Source organism: Chelonia mydas, chromosome 8 (genome assembly GCF_015237465.2).
Source record: "Chelonia mydas isolate rCheMyd1 chromosome 8, rCheMyd1.pri.v2, whole genome shotgun sequence".
NCBI lineage: Eukaryota > Metazoa > Chordata > Testudines > Cheloniidae > Chelonia > Chelonia mydas.
This window is the reverse complement of record NC_057854.1, coordinates 29,337,285-29,351,008: the sequence shown is the minus strand read 5'-3', so window position 1 is coordinate 29,351,008 and position 13,724 is coordinate 29,337,285. Positions and strand designations below refer to the sequence as shown.

The following is a 13,724-nucleotide window of genomic DNA, read 5'->3' as shown; positions in this document are numbered from 1 at the left end:
AAATATGGAATACAAAAGCATGAATTTTATATAAAATGTGCTAATCCGTTTTATTATTGCAGGCAGGTGCTATGATGTTTGATTTGTATGTTTGTTTTGCTGCTGCTTTTATTAAATGAACCTGTGGGTTTTGATGGATGTTTTCCCTGAAAGGATATACAACATGTAGAATCTAGTTAACAGAGCCCTAAAACATCTGTTTTGTTGACAAAATACTATAAGTGACAGCACTTTATCGCACAGGGAAAGTATTTGCACCTTTCCCACCTGTCCTTGTTTTTCACCTTTTCTTCTGATCCCTTTTCCTTGTCAATGTTGTAGGTATGTAGTACAAATAGATTTTAAAAAAACTGTGGGATTGTGCACAAATTATATAATCGATTATATGCTGACTATTTTTCCTTTCAAACAGTTTACTATTAGGTAACGCTTCCAGCAAATGTACAATAATTATTTGTTTTAAAACTTCAAGAAAGTAATAACACGAAATGTCAATATTGTAAATTCACACACAGCCTCAAAACTCGGCATTGGTTATTCTGGAACCAAACAGTCTTGGTGTGCTGATGTTCAGGACCTACACTGGAGGTTTTCTGCCAGACATATAGAGGAATTGTAAGCCCTGGAGACTGAGGATAGGATGTCAGCCTGCTAAGGATTAATGAGTATAATGAGATAACCATGTGGCTCATTAAGGATTTAGATGTTGTTCTTGTGACAAAGCAGAACAAAAAAGCAGAGATAAGTCCAAATGCGACATATACATTAGTTGATACTGATTAGTTGGAAAAAACTTCTTGTTTACGTGTATGAAATTTAACTAAAATCAAATTGTCAAGGTGCAATGGTGTTTTCCAATACATAAAATCAGAATCCTCAAATACTGCCGAGCTGGAGAGGGCTTAGAGGTTGAACAAGCCTCTTGGTAACAGACTCAGCCCTTGGGCCCTGTAAGCTTTGCATTGTTTATGTATAATAAAAATTAAGACCCTAATCCTGCACTGAGAACCACACATGCAGAGCCCCACTAAAGTTAGTGGGGTGACATGTGATATGGGAGTCTGCCTGCAGAGTTCTTACTGCTGAAGTGGTCCCAAGTTTCTTGCCCCTCTTCTTGCCAAGGCATCTTGGCATGTGTACCAATGCATACCCAATGAATGGTATGTGTAGCTCTAGGCCCCATTTCAGCAGCGGGGGATTGGGAAGAGCCAAATATCCCCCTCAAGCAAAGTGACTCTTTCCTTCCCAGATCCACACACAGGGGCCCCCATGCACACAGTGCTCTCGCTCCCCTGTGGAAGCATGGGCAAGGCAGCCCCATGCAGAGTAGGGTGATTCTGGACAGAAAATGGGTTATATTTAATGGTGGAAGCAGCAAAACATTGTTTCACTTTCAACCCAGAAAAACTGTGTTTGGCCTTGTTTAACTCTTACTGTTGCTATGTCCATGTCGGTTAACATGAGGGGAACAGTCACCTGTTGAGCTCCCCATTAGTGCCTGAAGCTACTTATGGGGGAGAAACTGCATAGATATAGACCCTCTCACCATCTCTTACAACATCACTCCAGCAAAGCATTCCGAAGAGAGTATTTGAAGCCAGGTTTCTGCTGTCCTGACTGGGAGTCCAGTAGGCCCTGGAACCTGCCCCACTCGTGCCTGTTTTCCTTCTCAGCCCCAGCCCACAAACTGACACCTTCTAGGAGGGAGTTGGGAGGCCTCTTCTTCCCACCTCTACCAGCCAGAAGAGAAACTCCTGCGACCACCACTACTGCTGCTGCTTTGAGGAACAACCTCCAGGGAGGGAAGCCACCTATTGAAGCCTCAATGAGGTCATGAGAGGCAGAAGCATGGTGTGTTGAGACTCCTGTGGGTGTCTGGAGGCGAAAGGGTTAATGGATTGGGGAGGCAGGAGAGCATGACACTGATGGATTTATTGAGAAGCAAAGCAAAGAGCAGAGTATTTTATCCAGGGTCTGCCACATGCATCAGTTTGGGACCCTCTTGTTCAGATGTATCAGCATGTCACAGTCATCCAGCTGCTTCTGAAGAAAGACACATCCACATGTTCTAGATAAACTAGGTTCAAAAACAGAAAGCTACTGCAGAGCACAGCAGCAGAAAAGAAATATTAGGACCGTCTTCCTGTCTGTTTGGAGAGTACCTAACACAAGGAAGTGCTTGATTCAGACTGAGGCCTCTCCTCTCTAGCATATGGAAAATACTCTGTTGTATCTTATGGATTCATACAATGGTTGCTAAATTCAGCATTTACAAGTTAGTAGTGAAAGTGCTGTTGATAAGTATCTACTTGGACTCAATGAACTGCAGATACCATGGTGCCAATTGTTGAGTTTTTAATAGAGACCGCTATACCAGAGGCCAGAACAAGCCCTTAAAGTGCAACTACATTGTTTCTACTCTAAAAGATGTCAGCTGTCACACTAGAGAGCTCTTTGCTGAGCATTGCTATCCAAATAGGTTAGTGTACACAGATTTATTTTAAGAGACCATTTCAGGCTTGACAATTCCAATGGCAATTTTGGCTGCTGAAATCTGCCCTTAGTTAGATAAATAGTTAAAAATTCAGTCAAGAATTCCATCACTAGCTTTTTAAAGATGCAGTATGGATCGGAAGAATCTACAGCCCATAGTTGTGTGAACAACTCTTCATTATCACTTGAAGGAAGATTTGAACTGATAGGTGGAAACTCATAATCCTGCTCCATGGCTCTGGGTTAAGCCTGAAAATCTGCAGCCATGTTGAAATGGAGTAGTGCAAACAAAGAAGAGCAAGTGCCTTGAGAAACCAAAGGAAAAACTAATGAGGAAGAAGTGGTCATACTTGCATAAGTGGATGAAAATCCATGTAGGTAAACAATCTTTTGTTTTCTAATGAACATACCTGAGACCTAACTCATGTTTCCTTAAAATTACTGTAATGTTTCAGACCTTATGTAAAAGTTGAGCAACATGACTTGTTGGTGAATTAATCTGCAGTGTCCATGTGTTTAGAAACTGCTTAGATATTTATCAGTCTAATCATTTCTGATCCAAAGTCACATGTTGATCTCTGGTATGCATTACATCCAAGTTCTGTGAGGCTAATTTTTGAAGCTGACAGATTTTCAATACCACTCAAAGATGATGTAGGTTAGGGCATGGGAGATAATCAGCTAGTTCTTTAAAAAAACAATACTTAACAAAACACTAGGAATGTGGAGGGAAGTTGCTGTCTGCCCTCTTGTTTTAGGATGCGAGGGCAGGTTGCTGACCACAGCTCCACCACCCCATAAGAAACCATGAAGTGGGAAGGTAAAGTTTGAGTCCTGTTGGGAAGAAATAAATTCCCTTGGTTGCAGTGGAAAAATAATGGTTTCATTATGATTCATAATAAATAGTATTGATTTTAGTTGGAAGGCACTCAGATACTATGGTGATGGTGGCAGTATAAATCCCTAAGACAGTGAGAGAACATTCAGTGTTGTATAATGGTAGTAGCAGAAGCTCCAATTAGGAAGGGAATGAAATCTTTAAAACAACAGGAGAGTGCAAAGAGATATATTTAGAATATTTGGTGTTCCTGTATCCCAAAACACACACAGCCATTAAAGCATTTCTGCTGGCTTTTGGATGAGGAAGGGAGAGAAGAGGGGCAAAGGTCACCACTCAGCAGGGCCAACCCACAAAGCTTCTGAAGCAACAAGACTGTGCATTTTGACCTCAGACTTTGTTTACATGCTGTCCAAATCACTTATTAGCATTGTTTTGTTGTGCACTGCAGTAATTCAGTACAAATAGAATTTTACTTTGTTCCTTTAATGACATAGTAAGAAGCTGTTACTGATAGGGTAAATGCAAAGCAGTATTTTTTCATAACCACAGTGCATTTTACATAGTGCTTACCTATTGGTACATACTTTGATACAGCAACCTAGGGATAAGTTAGTGTAATTATAATGGAACTAATGTTGCAGAGTGTGACAGGCCATTCAAGGCAGGAAAGGGTTTAGCAGACCTAGGTCCTGTTTCAACACCTCTGTAATCAAACAGAAGAGTAAACCTGATGCCTGACCAGTTCCTGTTACGGGCCAAACAAATTCAGCAGACTTCCTTCATCAAAGTCCCAAGCATAAGGTGTGGCAACTTTTAAAATGCATCTCACCTTACTCAAGTATCAAGAGGAATCACACTTCTCATTGGGTTTCTGATGCTACCTAGATATCCCCCACCTTCCTCCCTGACACTGCTATTCCCAGTCCACAACTCTTCACAGCACATCCCACTGGGAGGAATTAAGTAATTTCCCACTACTGACCTTGACTTGCTACCCTGCAAATCCTTGCACTCAGGATAGGCTATCCTTCCTCCAGCCAAGGACAGAGGACTAACACCTTCCCGATGACCTTTGAATAGGCTCTATGTATCCTGTCAGACAAATGAGAACTAGCAAGGTACTGGTGCCCCTCTTTTTCTACCAGATATTTCTTTCAGCTCTTGGCCACTCAAATGGTGCAAGCCTGTAAGAACCTTAGCCATTGAAGCAGAGCGACATGACCCATTGAGTACTTTGGCTGTTGTACGTTACTTTATGCTCTCCCAGCAGGGACGTTCATGGATGCCTCTTGCAGAAGGGACATTTTCTGACACATCTCAAGCACAGCACAACAACACTGTTAATAGACCGTGGCTGTCTCATTTGTAGACTCTATTCATTTGACAGCTAAGAATTATCAGTACTGATGTTTCGCTCCCTCTCTCTCTTTTTTCCCAAGCTAGTGATTTGTCTGTGTTATGGGTAGACTTGACAAACCATTACACATTAGCGGCTGAGATGTTGTTTGAAATGGGAAAATTGCTAGCAAACTGCTCCATTAGCAAGCCAAGTAACAAATTCTTTTTTCCCCCCATGAAAATGAGATAGCTGAGGCCCAAATTAATATGGCTGTCTCCCCCACTCTGTAATGGGCATTACTCTTCAAGACAAATGGCTTTGTCACTCCAAAGAATGTGATCTGGCTCTAAGAAAGCTGCGTTAGGTGATTGTTTTTTATCTTTTTGTGTTTTCCTGCATGTGTTTGAGTAGTGTAAGCACCAGATGAGATTTGAAAAGATTTGCACCCTAGTGAACCTTGAGATGGATTAGGATGGGATTTTGAGTGCTTATTCTTTGTCAGAGGATTATTTGTCACCTTTAAGTGCATCCTTTCCCCCTTGCTTTTTCTAACTGTTTTGTTTACTATCTGCTCTTAGTGCCACAAAGTCATTTAAAAATCAAAAAGATCTTCTCCCATGTCACGCTATTAGAAAAAAAAAATGTATTTGAATCCATCAGGCGTTCTGCGTTTTCCAGGCTCTGATACTTTATTAGAGGGAATAAAGGAAATTGCTTTTGTCCTTTGACATCCACTGTCACTGAAGCTTTAAAAGTAAAACTTCCAAAGGCAGACACAACACTGTTTCATGTCAGAAGGGGGAAGTGCAGCATCTAGAATACATGTGGGCAGTATGAATGGTGTTCTCAGGCAGCAGCTGACATGGCAGAATGAAGAGGATAACTGAATGGATGAGCAAAAGCCCATGAGAAGGTTGAACAGTACCTTTCATATAGAGTCAGTTTATTCCATCAGTCTTTACAGTGTGTTCTCACGGATTCCACTTGTTCGGTGCTGTGTCTTTAAATACAGCTGGTTGCAAAATGTTAGTGAAAATGAAATTTGGATGAAGAATGGAAATAAATTTTCCTGAAATTTTTTCTTTATTTTCCAACTATTTACTTTTACATTTTGACTTCAAATCCAAACTACAGAAATCTAGAACAGGGGGGAAAGGGTTCAAATAGCCAATACAGATTATTATTTTGTGCTTGCATCTTTCATCAGAAGATCTCAGAATGCCTCTCAAAAATTGTTTCCTAATATTCCTTCACCAACCACTGAAATCTGTCTCCTCTGCGGCAGAAAAAAAGTTGCTCTTTAACAACATACAGCAACACCAGCCAACACACTAGGACATGGGCTAAAGAATGCTGTCTACCTGAAGATGCAAATTAGATCGATTTCATTCTGCCAAGCTCTACTCTTAAAATAGAATTTAACCAGGATGTACAGGTTACCACACACTTTTTTTTTTTTTTTTTTTTTTGAGGGGTGCAAAGTGTTACATGATCTGGTAAGAACCTCCATTTTCCATCTCATTTGAAAGATTGTGCTTGCTAGCAGCACTGTTCCCCATTATTCCATGGTGAGTCAGCACTGGCTCAGGGTGAAGAGTGACCTCTCAGAACCATCAGCACCTAATGTTCTTCTGACAGAACCTAATTGTTCCTTGGATATCTCCCATCTAATACTGACTGTACGCATGTTGCCTAGCTAGTGAGGTCAGGCAGGGTAGAAGTACAAACTAGTAATGTGAATCACTTACGTTTTTCACATTTCTAATGATATAAAAATGAATTGCCATTTTCAGCTTGTACCCACAGTTCCATAACATGCATTTATGAATAAAGAAATTGTAAAGCCCAAGTTTCTACTTCATATTTTGCAATTACGCCTTTTAATATTATATAGTAAATGTTGACTGTGCTTTGTGGCAAATTTGGAATCTACACGCTCTACTTGCATGACCTCATTATCATGATAGGGCCCACTAAGCATCATCTGTTCGGCCTAGAACCCCACGGAAAGGACTTCTTAAAAATTAAATAAAATCAAGAGCTTATTGCGGAACTAAACTGAAAATACAGCGGCATGTGATACCACCCTTGACCATCTATTTTCATCACAGGCCATCTGCTCCTCATTTGTGGTGAGTGGTGAAGAACTCAATGCTGCTTCTGAGTGTTACTGGCCAACTCCCTGTGAGACAGCCCTCTGGCATCCTAATTTCTCTTTCTTTCCCCCACTCTGTCCTCCTTTAGGTTATTTATTTTTCACATTTGCAGGAGGTGTGGGCTTTAATCCCTAGTGATTGCAATTTGGGGTGTGTACATGTTGGGGAAGCAGAGGGAGGAGAGTTGGTATCTTTTACATATCATTGCTTTTGTTCTCTATGTGACATTTTCCTGTGTACTTTAAAGAATTATTAATACAGGGCCAAGTTTTCACCCAGGCTAACCTCATCTTGCAATTCTGTTCAATTGATTGCTCCTGTGGAAATAGATATGCACCTCTTAAGCATGTGAAACCCCAATTTGTATCTGCAAAGTGGTAGTTGGCACACAACTCCAGACTTTGTTCATAGAAATTAGTGCACAGGCAAACTTTTGTGAGTTTGTAATGCAAAAGGCTTCACTGAAAAGTTGACCTCCGAATGTCTAGAAAACGTCTGTTGCAAGTCTGGGTAGCACATGCACACTAAAACACCAGTGTGCTGATATCCGCAGCAATTTGCATTTCGCTGTTTATTCCCCTGCAATCCAGTGCATGTGCGTACCATACTATTTAGGACTAACTGGGAGGGAAATCTTATACATAGACTTAAATCACAGAATAATTGAGATAATTAAGTGAGATAATGGATCCACAAAATAGGTATGGTATCAGTAAAGTTTAATGGCAATGACTACATACTCATTGTTTTATTTGCTCTTCAGTTCCACTAAACTGTTTCCTGTAAAACAGCCAAAATAGTGAAAATGCATTGGGGGAAGTGGGATTTTTGTTTACTCATTGCAGGCACTGATCATTTGGAGGATATTCTCTGAAGCAAAGAGCTATAGGCTTCATAAGCTCCCTCTTCATTCTCCTGCAGTCCTTTAAGACACACATGCTTCACCTTCTTGCTGCACTGCATTTTATCTCCATACTCATACTTTCACGTTTTTGTTTCTCTCTTCCATGTGGTTGCAGCAGTAATCAATGCTGATTAACTCCATGTCATCTCAGGGAGTTGTTTTCTTAAGTACCTATCACCATGTTTTCTTTTAAAGAAAGGAGTGTGTTGGGTTGCCTTGGCCCCTTTGGGGTCGGTGAGATGCTTTTGTATTTCAACTCTCTACCATTTCCAACAAGAGCGATTGGTGACCATGCCAACATAGTCAAAACTCAGGATTTTATGAAGTTCTTGGAAAAAATCTTCTTTTCTTTTCTTTTCTTTTTTCTTTTTTCTTTTTGTAAAATAGAGGCTTAGTAGGCTTCAATGCCAGTGTCAGATTTGGATATAAGAATTTTTGATAACATAAGTTGAGTATTTTGAGTTTAGCTTATTGGGATTCACTTTTATTATTAACCTGTGAGATCACAAGGCCTGTTCTTGAGGATTATGGGAACCTTTTAAAATATCTACTTAGAAACTTTTTTATGAAAAAATATTTCAGAAACTCATTTAAATTTTATATTCCTCAGTCAATCTTGTGTGTTTTATTTTACTGTTAATCTCATCCATAGTGTTTTATATAGGATACCTCTCTGTATATGGCATTAAAAATAGACCCTAGTATTCTAAGGTAGTGAAAAAAGTGTTTTGTTTCATCTCTTGGGACCTCTCCTTTTATTTCTTGAGTGGCATCAAAAGAGGCAAAAAACCTTATGCTTTTTATATAGCATTTTCTTTTTTCAAAGTATATCACAAATAGATACTAATCCTTGCAACACCTATGTGAGGTAGATAATAAGGCATTATTATTCCCAAATTACGAATGGGAAAACTGATACAGAAGTTATTTATAAGGCCTTGTCTATAAAAGTGACACAGTGAGTTAATGACATAGCCAGGTCTAGAACTTAAGAGTTCCTTGCTTTTACCCCCATGCTTTACAAACAGATCTACTTATCCATGAGAGAACAAGGTCTAGTGGTCTGACACTGCAGACCAAATTCTATCTTAAGTAACTATATTGGGAGTTGTGGACATATGCATAAAAAGTATTGTCTTAGATCTCAGCTTGAAAGCATCCTTTATCTACTTCAGAGAAGAATAATAGAGCAACCTCTTTGAGGTGGAAATTTGCCATCCTTTTGTAATAACTGCTTTGTACATGGAGGGAAATGATATTTTTTTACCTTATCCTAAGTGAGAAATATTACAATATACATCAGAAATCTTCTGTTAATTCGGTTGGCCCTGAAGATGCAGGTGGTGATTTGCAATGTGTCTATCTTGAGAAAGGACAAAGTGAGCTTAGCTCCCACAGAACTAAATTTACCATCTTACTGTGACATACTTCGTAATTGGGTTTTCTTTTTTTGGTCGAAATTTGGTTAGTCAGGAAGATGAATTTGTTTCCTAAAAAAGCTATTTGCTGAATTTTAGTGGCTTTCCAAAGAAAATCTGTTTCAAATATAGTTTTATATTTTTGTACAAAAAAAGTTATAACATTTAATGTTATTCCTGCGTTACAATCTTATATTTAATGTTTATATTACTCTGTTTGTTTTTAGACGCTTGGAACAGAATTCCATCAAAACAATTCCCACTGGAGCTTTTTCCCAGTACAAGAAACTTAAGAGAATGTAAGTTTAAAAATAAGACTACATGTAAGAGTGATACTTGTAGCTTGTACTATTTTGAACTTTATCTTCTTTATTTTTCAAATAAAAGACCAAATTCTGTGTTGAAACTACTGAGGATTGTATAGATAAACTCTTTTTCAAAGTATAAAGCAGCATGGAATTGGCCCAGGATGCTTAACAGTACATGAAATCCTTAATAACATGCAGATTCATTTCTCTATTGTGTAGCATATGAAGTAATTAATTGTTGTCCCCTTTATTTCTTTCCAAACATTGAATTCCTTTCCTCAGACAAGATTTTGAGTTATAATTATTTTCTCTTCTGCATTCAGAAATCTATTTGTAGGGTGAGCAGATGTCCCGTTTTTAAAGGGACAGTCCTGTTTTTAAGCCCTTCTGCAGTTGTCCCAACTTTTTCTTAAAAATGGACAAATTATCCCATATTTTCTGTCTTCCCCCATCAGTACTGATGGGTCCTGCTGCTGGCTGGATCCCTGCTCGCCAGCCTCCTGCCCACCAGCAGTGAGTGGGGGGTCCAGTGGCCGACGATGGGGGTGGGTGTGCAAGGCTGGTGGTGGGGCAAAGCTGCAGTGCATGGGGCTGGCTGATCCTCCTGCTGGTCTGTCAGCGTAGCCCTTTGCTGCGTGCCGGCTCTTGGCCAGCATGGCCCCACCCTCCGTCCTGTTTCCAGCCGGCACTGGCTGCAAGCTGTAGTCACTGGTGAGTGCAGGCAGGTGCCAGGCAGTAGCCAGTTATGTGCCGCCAATGCTGCCCACCCATCAGCCATTTACATGCTCCCCCTATCACTGTCCTCTCCCTGCTTTGCCCCTTCACCCCGTCCCTCCAGCGCCGCTGCTCCTCCCTATCTCCCCCAGCAGCGCGTGTCCTATTCCCAGCATTGCGCAGAGAACCAGCGCCTGGTCAGAATGCTCAGTTCAGCAACAGCGTGGCCGGCAGGCTTTTCCTTCCCTCACTGTCTCTGGCTAGGCCAGCGCCCCAGGAAAGCCCGGCCCAGGGACTGACTATGAGGAGCTGAGCCCTGTGTGTGCCATAGCCACACACAGCGCTGGCACGGGGAAGCTTCTCCACCCGTCAGCTAAGCTCTGGAGTGGTGAGGGAGTGGCGGAAGCGATTTCCAGCCTGTTCGTGCCCCGACCCTGCAGGGTCCACAGCAGCCCCCCGGACAAGGGCTTCGCACCCTCTTCACCTTGACCCCCACTGCCCTGGGTCCTGCCCCCAGAGAGCGTGGGGCTGCTCCATCTCCTAGGCACCCTCCCCTGCTGAGCCACTTCTCTAGCCAGGTTTGCTGAAGCCCCTGCAGTAAGATTCCCTGGGCCCTGGTGCACAATGCATCTTTAGGGCTTAATCTCTTCCTGCCCGCACTGTAGCCGGGGAAGAGGAGGCAGCTGGGTTATGTCGGTGACCAGCAGCAGCAGCCATGTCTTCTAGCTGCCTTTCGACACTGTGCGGCAGGAAGAGACAAGCTACTTCCCGTCACAGGGAGGGGAAGTTAGTGGGGGAAGAAATGAGTCCTGCAAAGACATGGGCCAGGTCATCCTGCCCCCAAACTCCCCTGTGGCTGGAAGCAGCTCCTGTCCCTTCCCTCCCACACAGTGCTGAAAGACTGCTGATGGCCACATTCTGGTGTGAACTCTGGCAGAAATCTGGAGGGGTTCGTGTGACCCTGCATGCCCCCTCCCCACATGTTGCCTCAGGAAGATGCGGTGCCAGGTAATAGGAGAGGCGGGACCGTCCCAGTGGCCCAGCCAGGAATGGAGGGTGGAGAGCGCCAAGCAAGGAGGGTCAGTTCTCCCCTGTGTGAGAGAGGTGAACGGGAATGTGGGTATGTCACCTCTCCCAGTGTGTGTGTATGACCCCTCCCTGTGTGAACCCTAAAGCCTTAAAGATAAGGTAAATAAAAAGAAGTACTGCCTACTTGGATTCTTTTTAATAGGGGCTCAGTCAATTTGATGTTAATTTGAATGTTTGTACTGCATAGTTCTGGTCGATTGCCGCTGAACTCGCTTGAATACAAGTAATTTTACCAGGTGTCTTATATTCAGCATAGGGAAATATGGTCACCCTGTCTGTTTGCATCACTTTAATTTAGTTACCATTGGTTGGGCAGGAGAGATGGTTCTTACAAGAGGGGTTTGAACTTTTGTAACAATATATTGTATGCCCTTGTTTTCTTAAGTATCCAAATTAGGTTGGTTTTCGAAACAAATATTCTAGGCTGTATAAATCTAAAAGAACCCTAATCTATTATGTTCAATATAGCTGCCCTAGATTTACATCAATAGTAAAAGAGCAGAATTTGGAGGTATATATATATTTCTCCCCAGACGTGAAGTTGAGGCTCATATGAGAGATGCTGGACGGACACAGCAATGGAAATTGTTGTCTGCTTCTGGAAGTAGTACTAAACCCAAAATCATGGTAAAACAAGCTTCTGCTAAATTTGCCATCCCATCAATGTGCCTCAACACTCCTCTGCACCAGACACCTCTGGGGATGAGGACTAATTCAGTGTCCCTGGCCCCTTGCTGAGGCTGCTCATGAAGGCACCGTGGGTAGTGGGGGATTTTATGTGAACGACTGCTCGATATGAGTAAGATTGATCCTGTCAAATTGTTTCACATAAGAACTGAAATACCAAATAGTTAATGCTCTTTGACATGATCCCATGTTGAACAGTGGCTATTGGGTTAAGTTACTGTGCCACCAATCCAGGGTCATCAAGTTCCCAGAGTTGAGGAATTGTAAATAACCTGTAACTCTTTCATTATTTGTTACTATTTTAATTTTTTTCTGAGGTATTAGTAATATTAGAACTTGATGATCCTTTATTGTTATTTATGTTTTCATGATTGGTGCCTTCCAACTGTCAAGATATAGAAAATGATGCTTTTTTCCCTAACCATTCAGGACAATGCGCAGTGATGCTTATTATGAAAAGGATAACAGTAAAGGTTTTGTGTGCAAGAATTCCATTAGCAAGTTACATTAATAGGCTTTTGAAGCACTGTTGGCATAGGCTTTGAGATTATTCTTGAAAATACTGTTAAGTAGTATCATTAAAAATAGGTCTTTGCAATTTACAAATGTATATAAATGTACATATGGGAAAGACAGCCTTTATTGCAGTTCTGATTCTACACAGCTTTATTACTATTCCTGCCATGACAGTGAGACAGTAAACCATTATGCCAGATGTTAATTTAACATTATTTATCCACTTTTAGCAAGGAAATCCCCAAGTGCTTCACACATTTTATTGACACTGAAGAGATGGCTTCTATGGAGATCAAGAGATGTCCTTGTCAGTGTGTGGTAGGATAAATGTGACATTTCTCTGCTGTAACGTTGCTTCTGTCTCTTTAGTGAGGTTCAGAATTGTTGTGGGACAGTGAGCATCTGTAATCTGGACCAGTGCTCACCAGGGTTTGTGAAATCTAGTGGAGATCTATTTGTTCCATTACTGTTGGTGGTTATTGCCATCTCCATTTGGGACTGCAAGATGCTAGTATTACTAATACAAGCATGAACTGTGGTCAAGAAACTCGCTCTTAATACTAAAAGGCTCACCAGTCATGTCTCTAATCTTAATATTTTGGGAGATAGTGTTGAGCAGATTACAATTAGACAGCTCTGGAATCATCAGAAGTCTTCAGATTTTCTTAGCTCCTTTCTCTCTGCTGTTAGACCTAGTTATGGAATGACATGGAGACTGTGCTGGCTTCATTGGCTGATGACCTTCTAATGTGGAGAAAAGTGCATTTGTTCATGCTGATTCTTTAGAAATGGCAGGAGCCTTTGATATCAGAGGGATTAATAACATGTCTGGGGATCCTAAGAGTATACCAAGGAGAACAAAAGTTCCTCCATTCCTTCTCTGAAAGCAATCAGAGGGTGATATTATGCTAGTGCTGTGGAGTACCAGAAGGTTCTATCCTACTTCTTCTGCTGTTCAGTGTACATGTGAGGATGTTAGGGGAAAAGGACTATTTCAGTATTTTGACGGTACTTAGCTCAGTTTCCTAAAAGATGGTGAAGTTTTTGTTTCCCAGTGTGTGGCTAAGATTAGACCTTGAGTTAGAGCTGGTTAGCTGAGGCTCAATCTAAATAAGACAGGTGGGATGAGGACAACATCCTGAGGAGAGGGAAAAAGTTATAGCTGTTCCGTGGATTGAGAAGTTATGCTTGCCTTTAGTTAAAACTCACTATTTAGAGCGGATCCTTAACTGCCTCTGGATGTTCAGGTAGCAGCAGTA

General features: G+C 41.4%; 1 protein-coding gene across 2 annotated transcripts in view; it reads left to right on the top strand.

Annotated features, from left to right (window-relative positions):
• Positions 1 to 13,724, top strand: part of SLIT3 (slit guidance ligand 3) — a 798,441-nt gene that overhangs the window by 548,733 nt on the left and 235,984 nt on the right. For both annotated transcript variants that reach the window (XM_037906776.2, XM_043553076.1), the window contains one exon: positions 9,379 to 9,450. In XM_037906776.2, the coding sequence (XP_037762704.1) occupies positions 9,379 to 9,450 (72 nt within the window). The remainder of the gene's footprint in view (positions 1 to 9,378; positions 9,451 to 13,724) is intronic.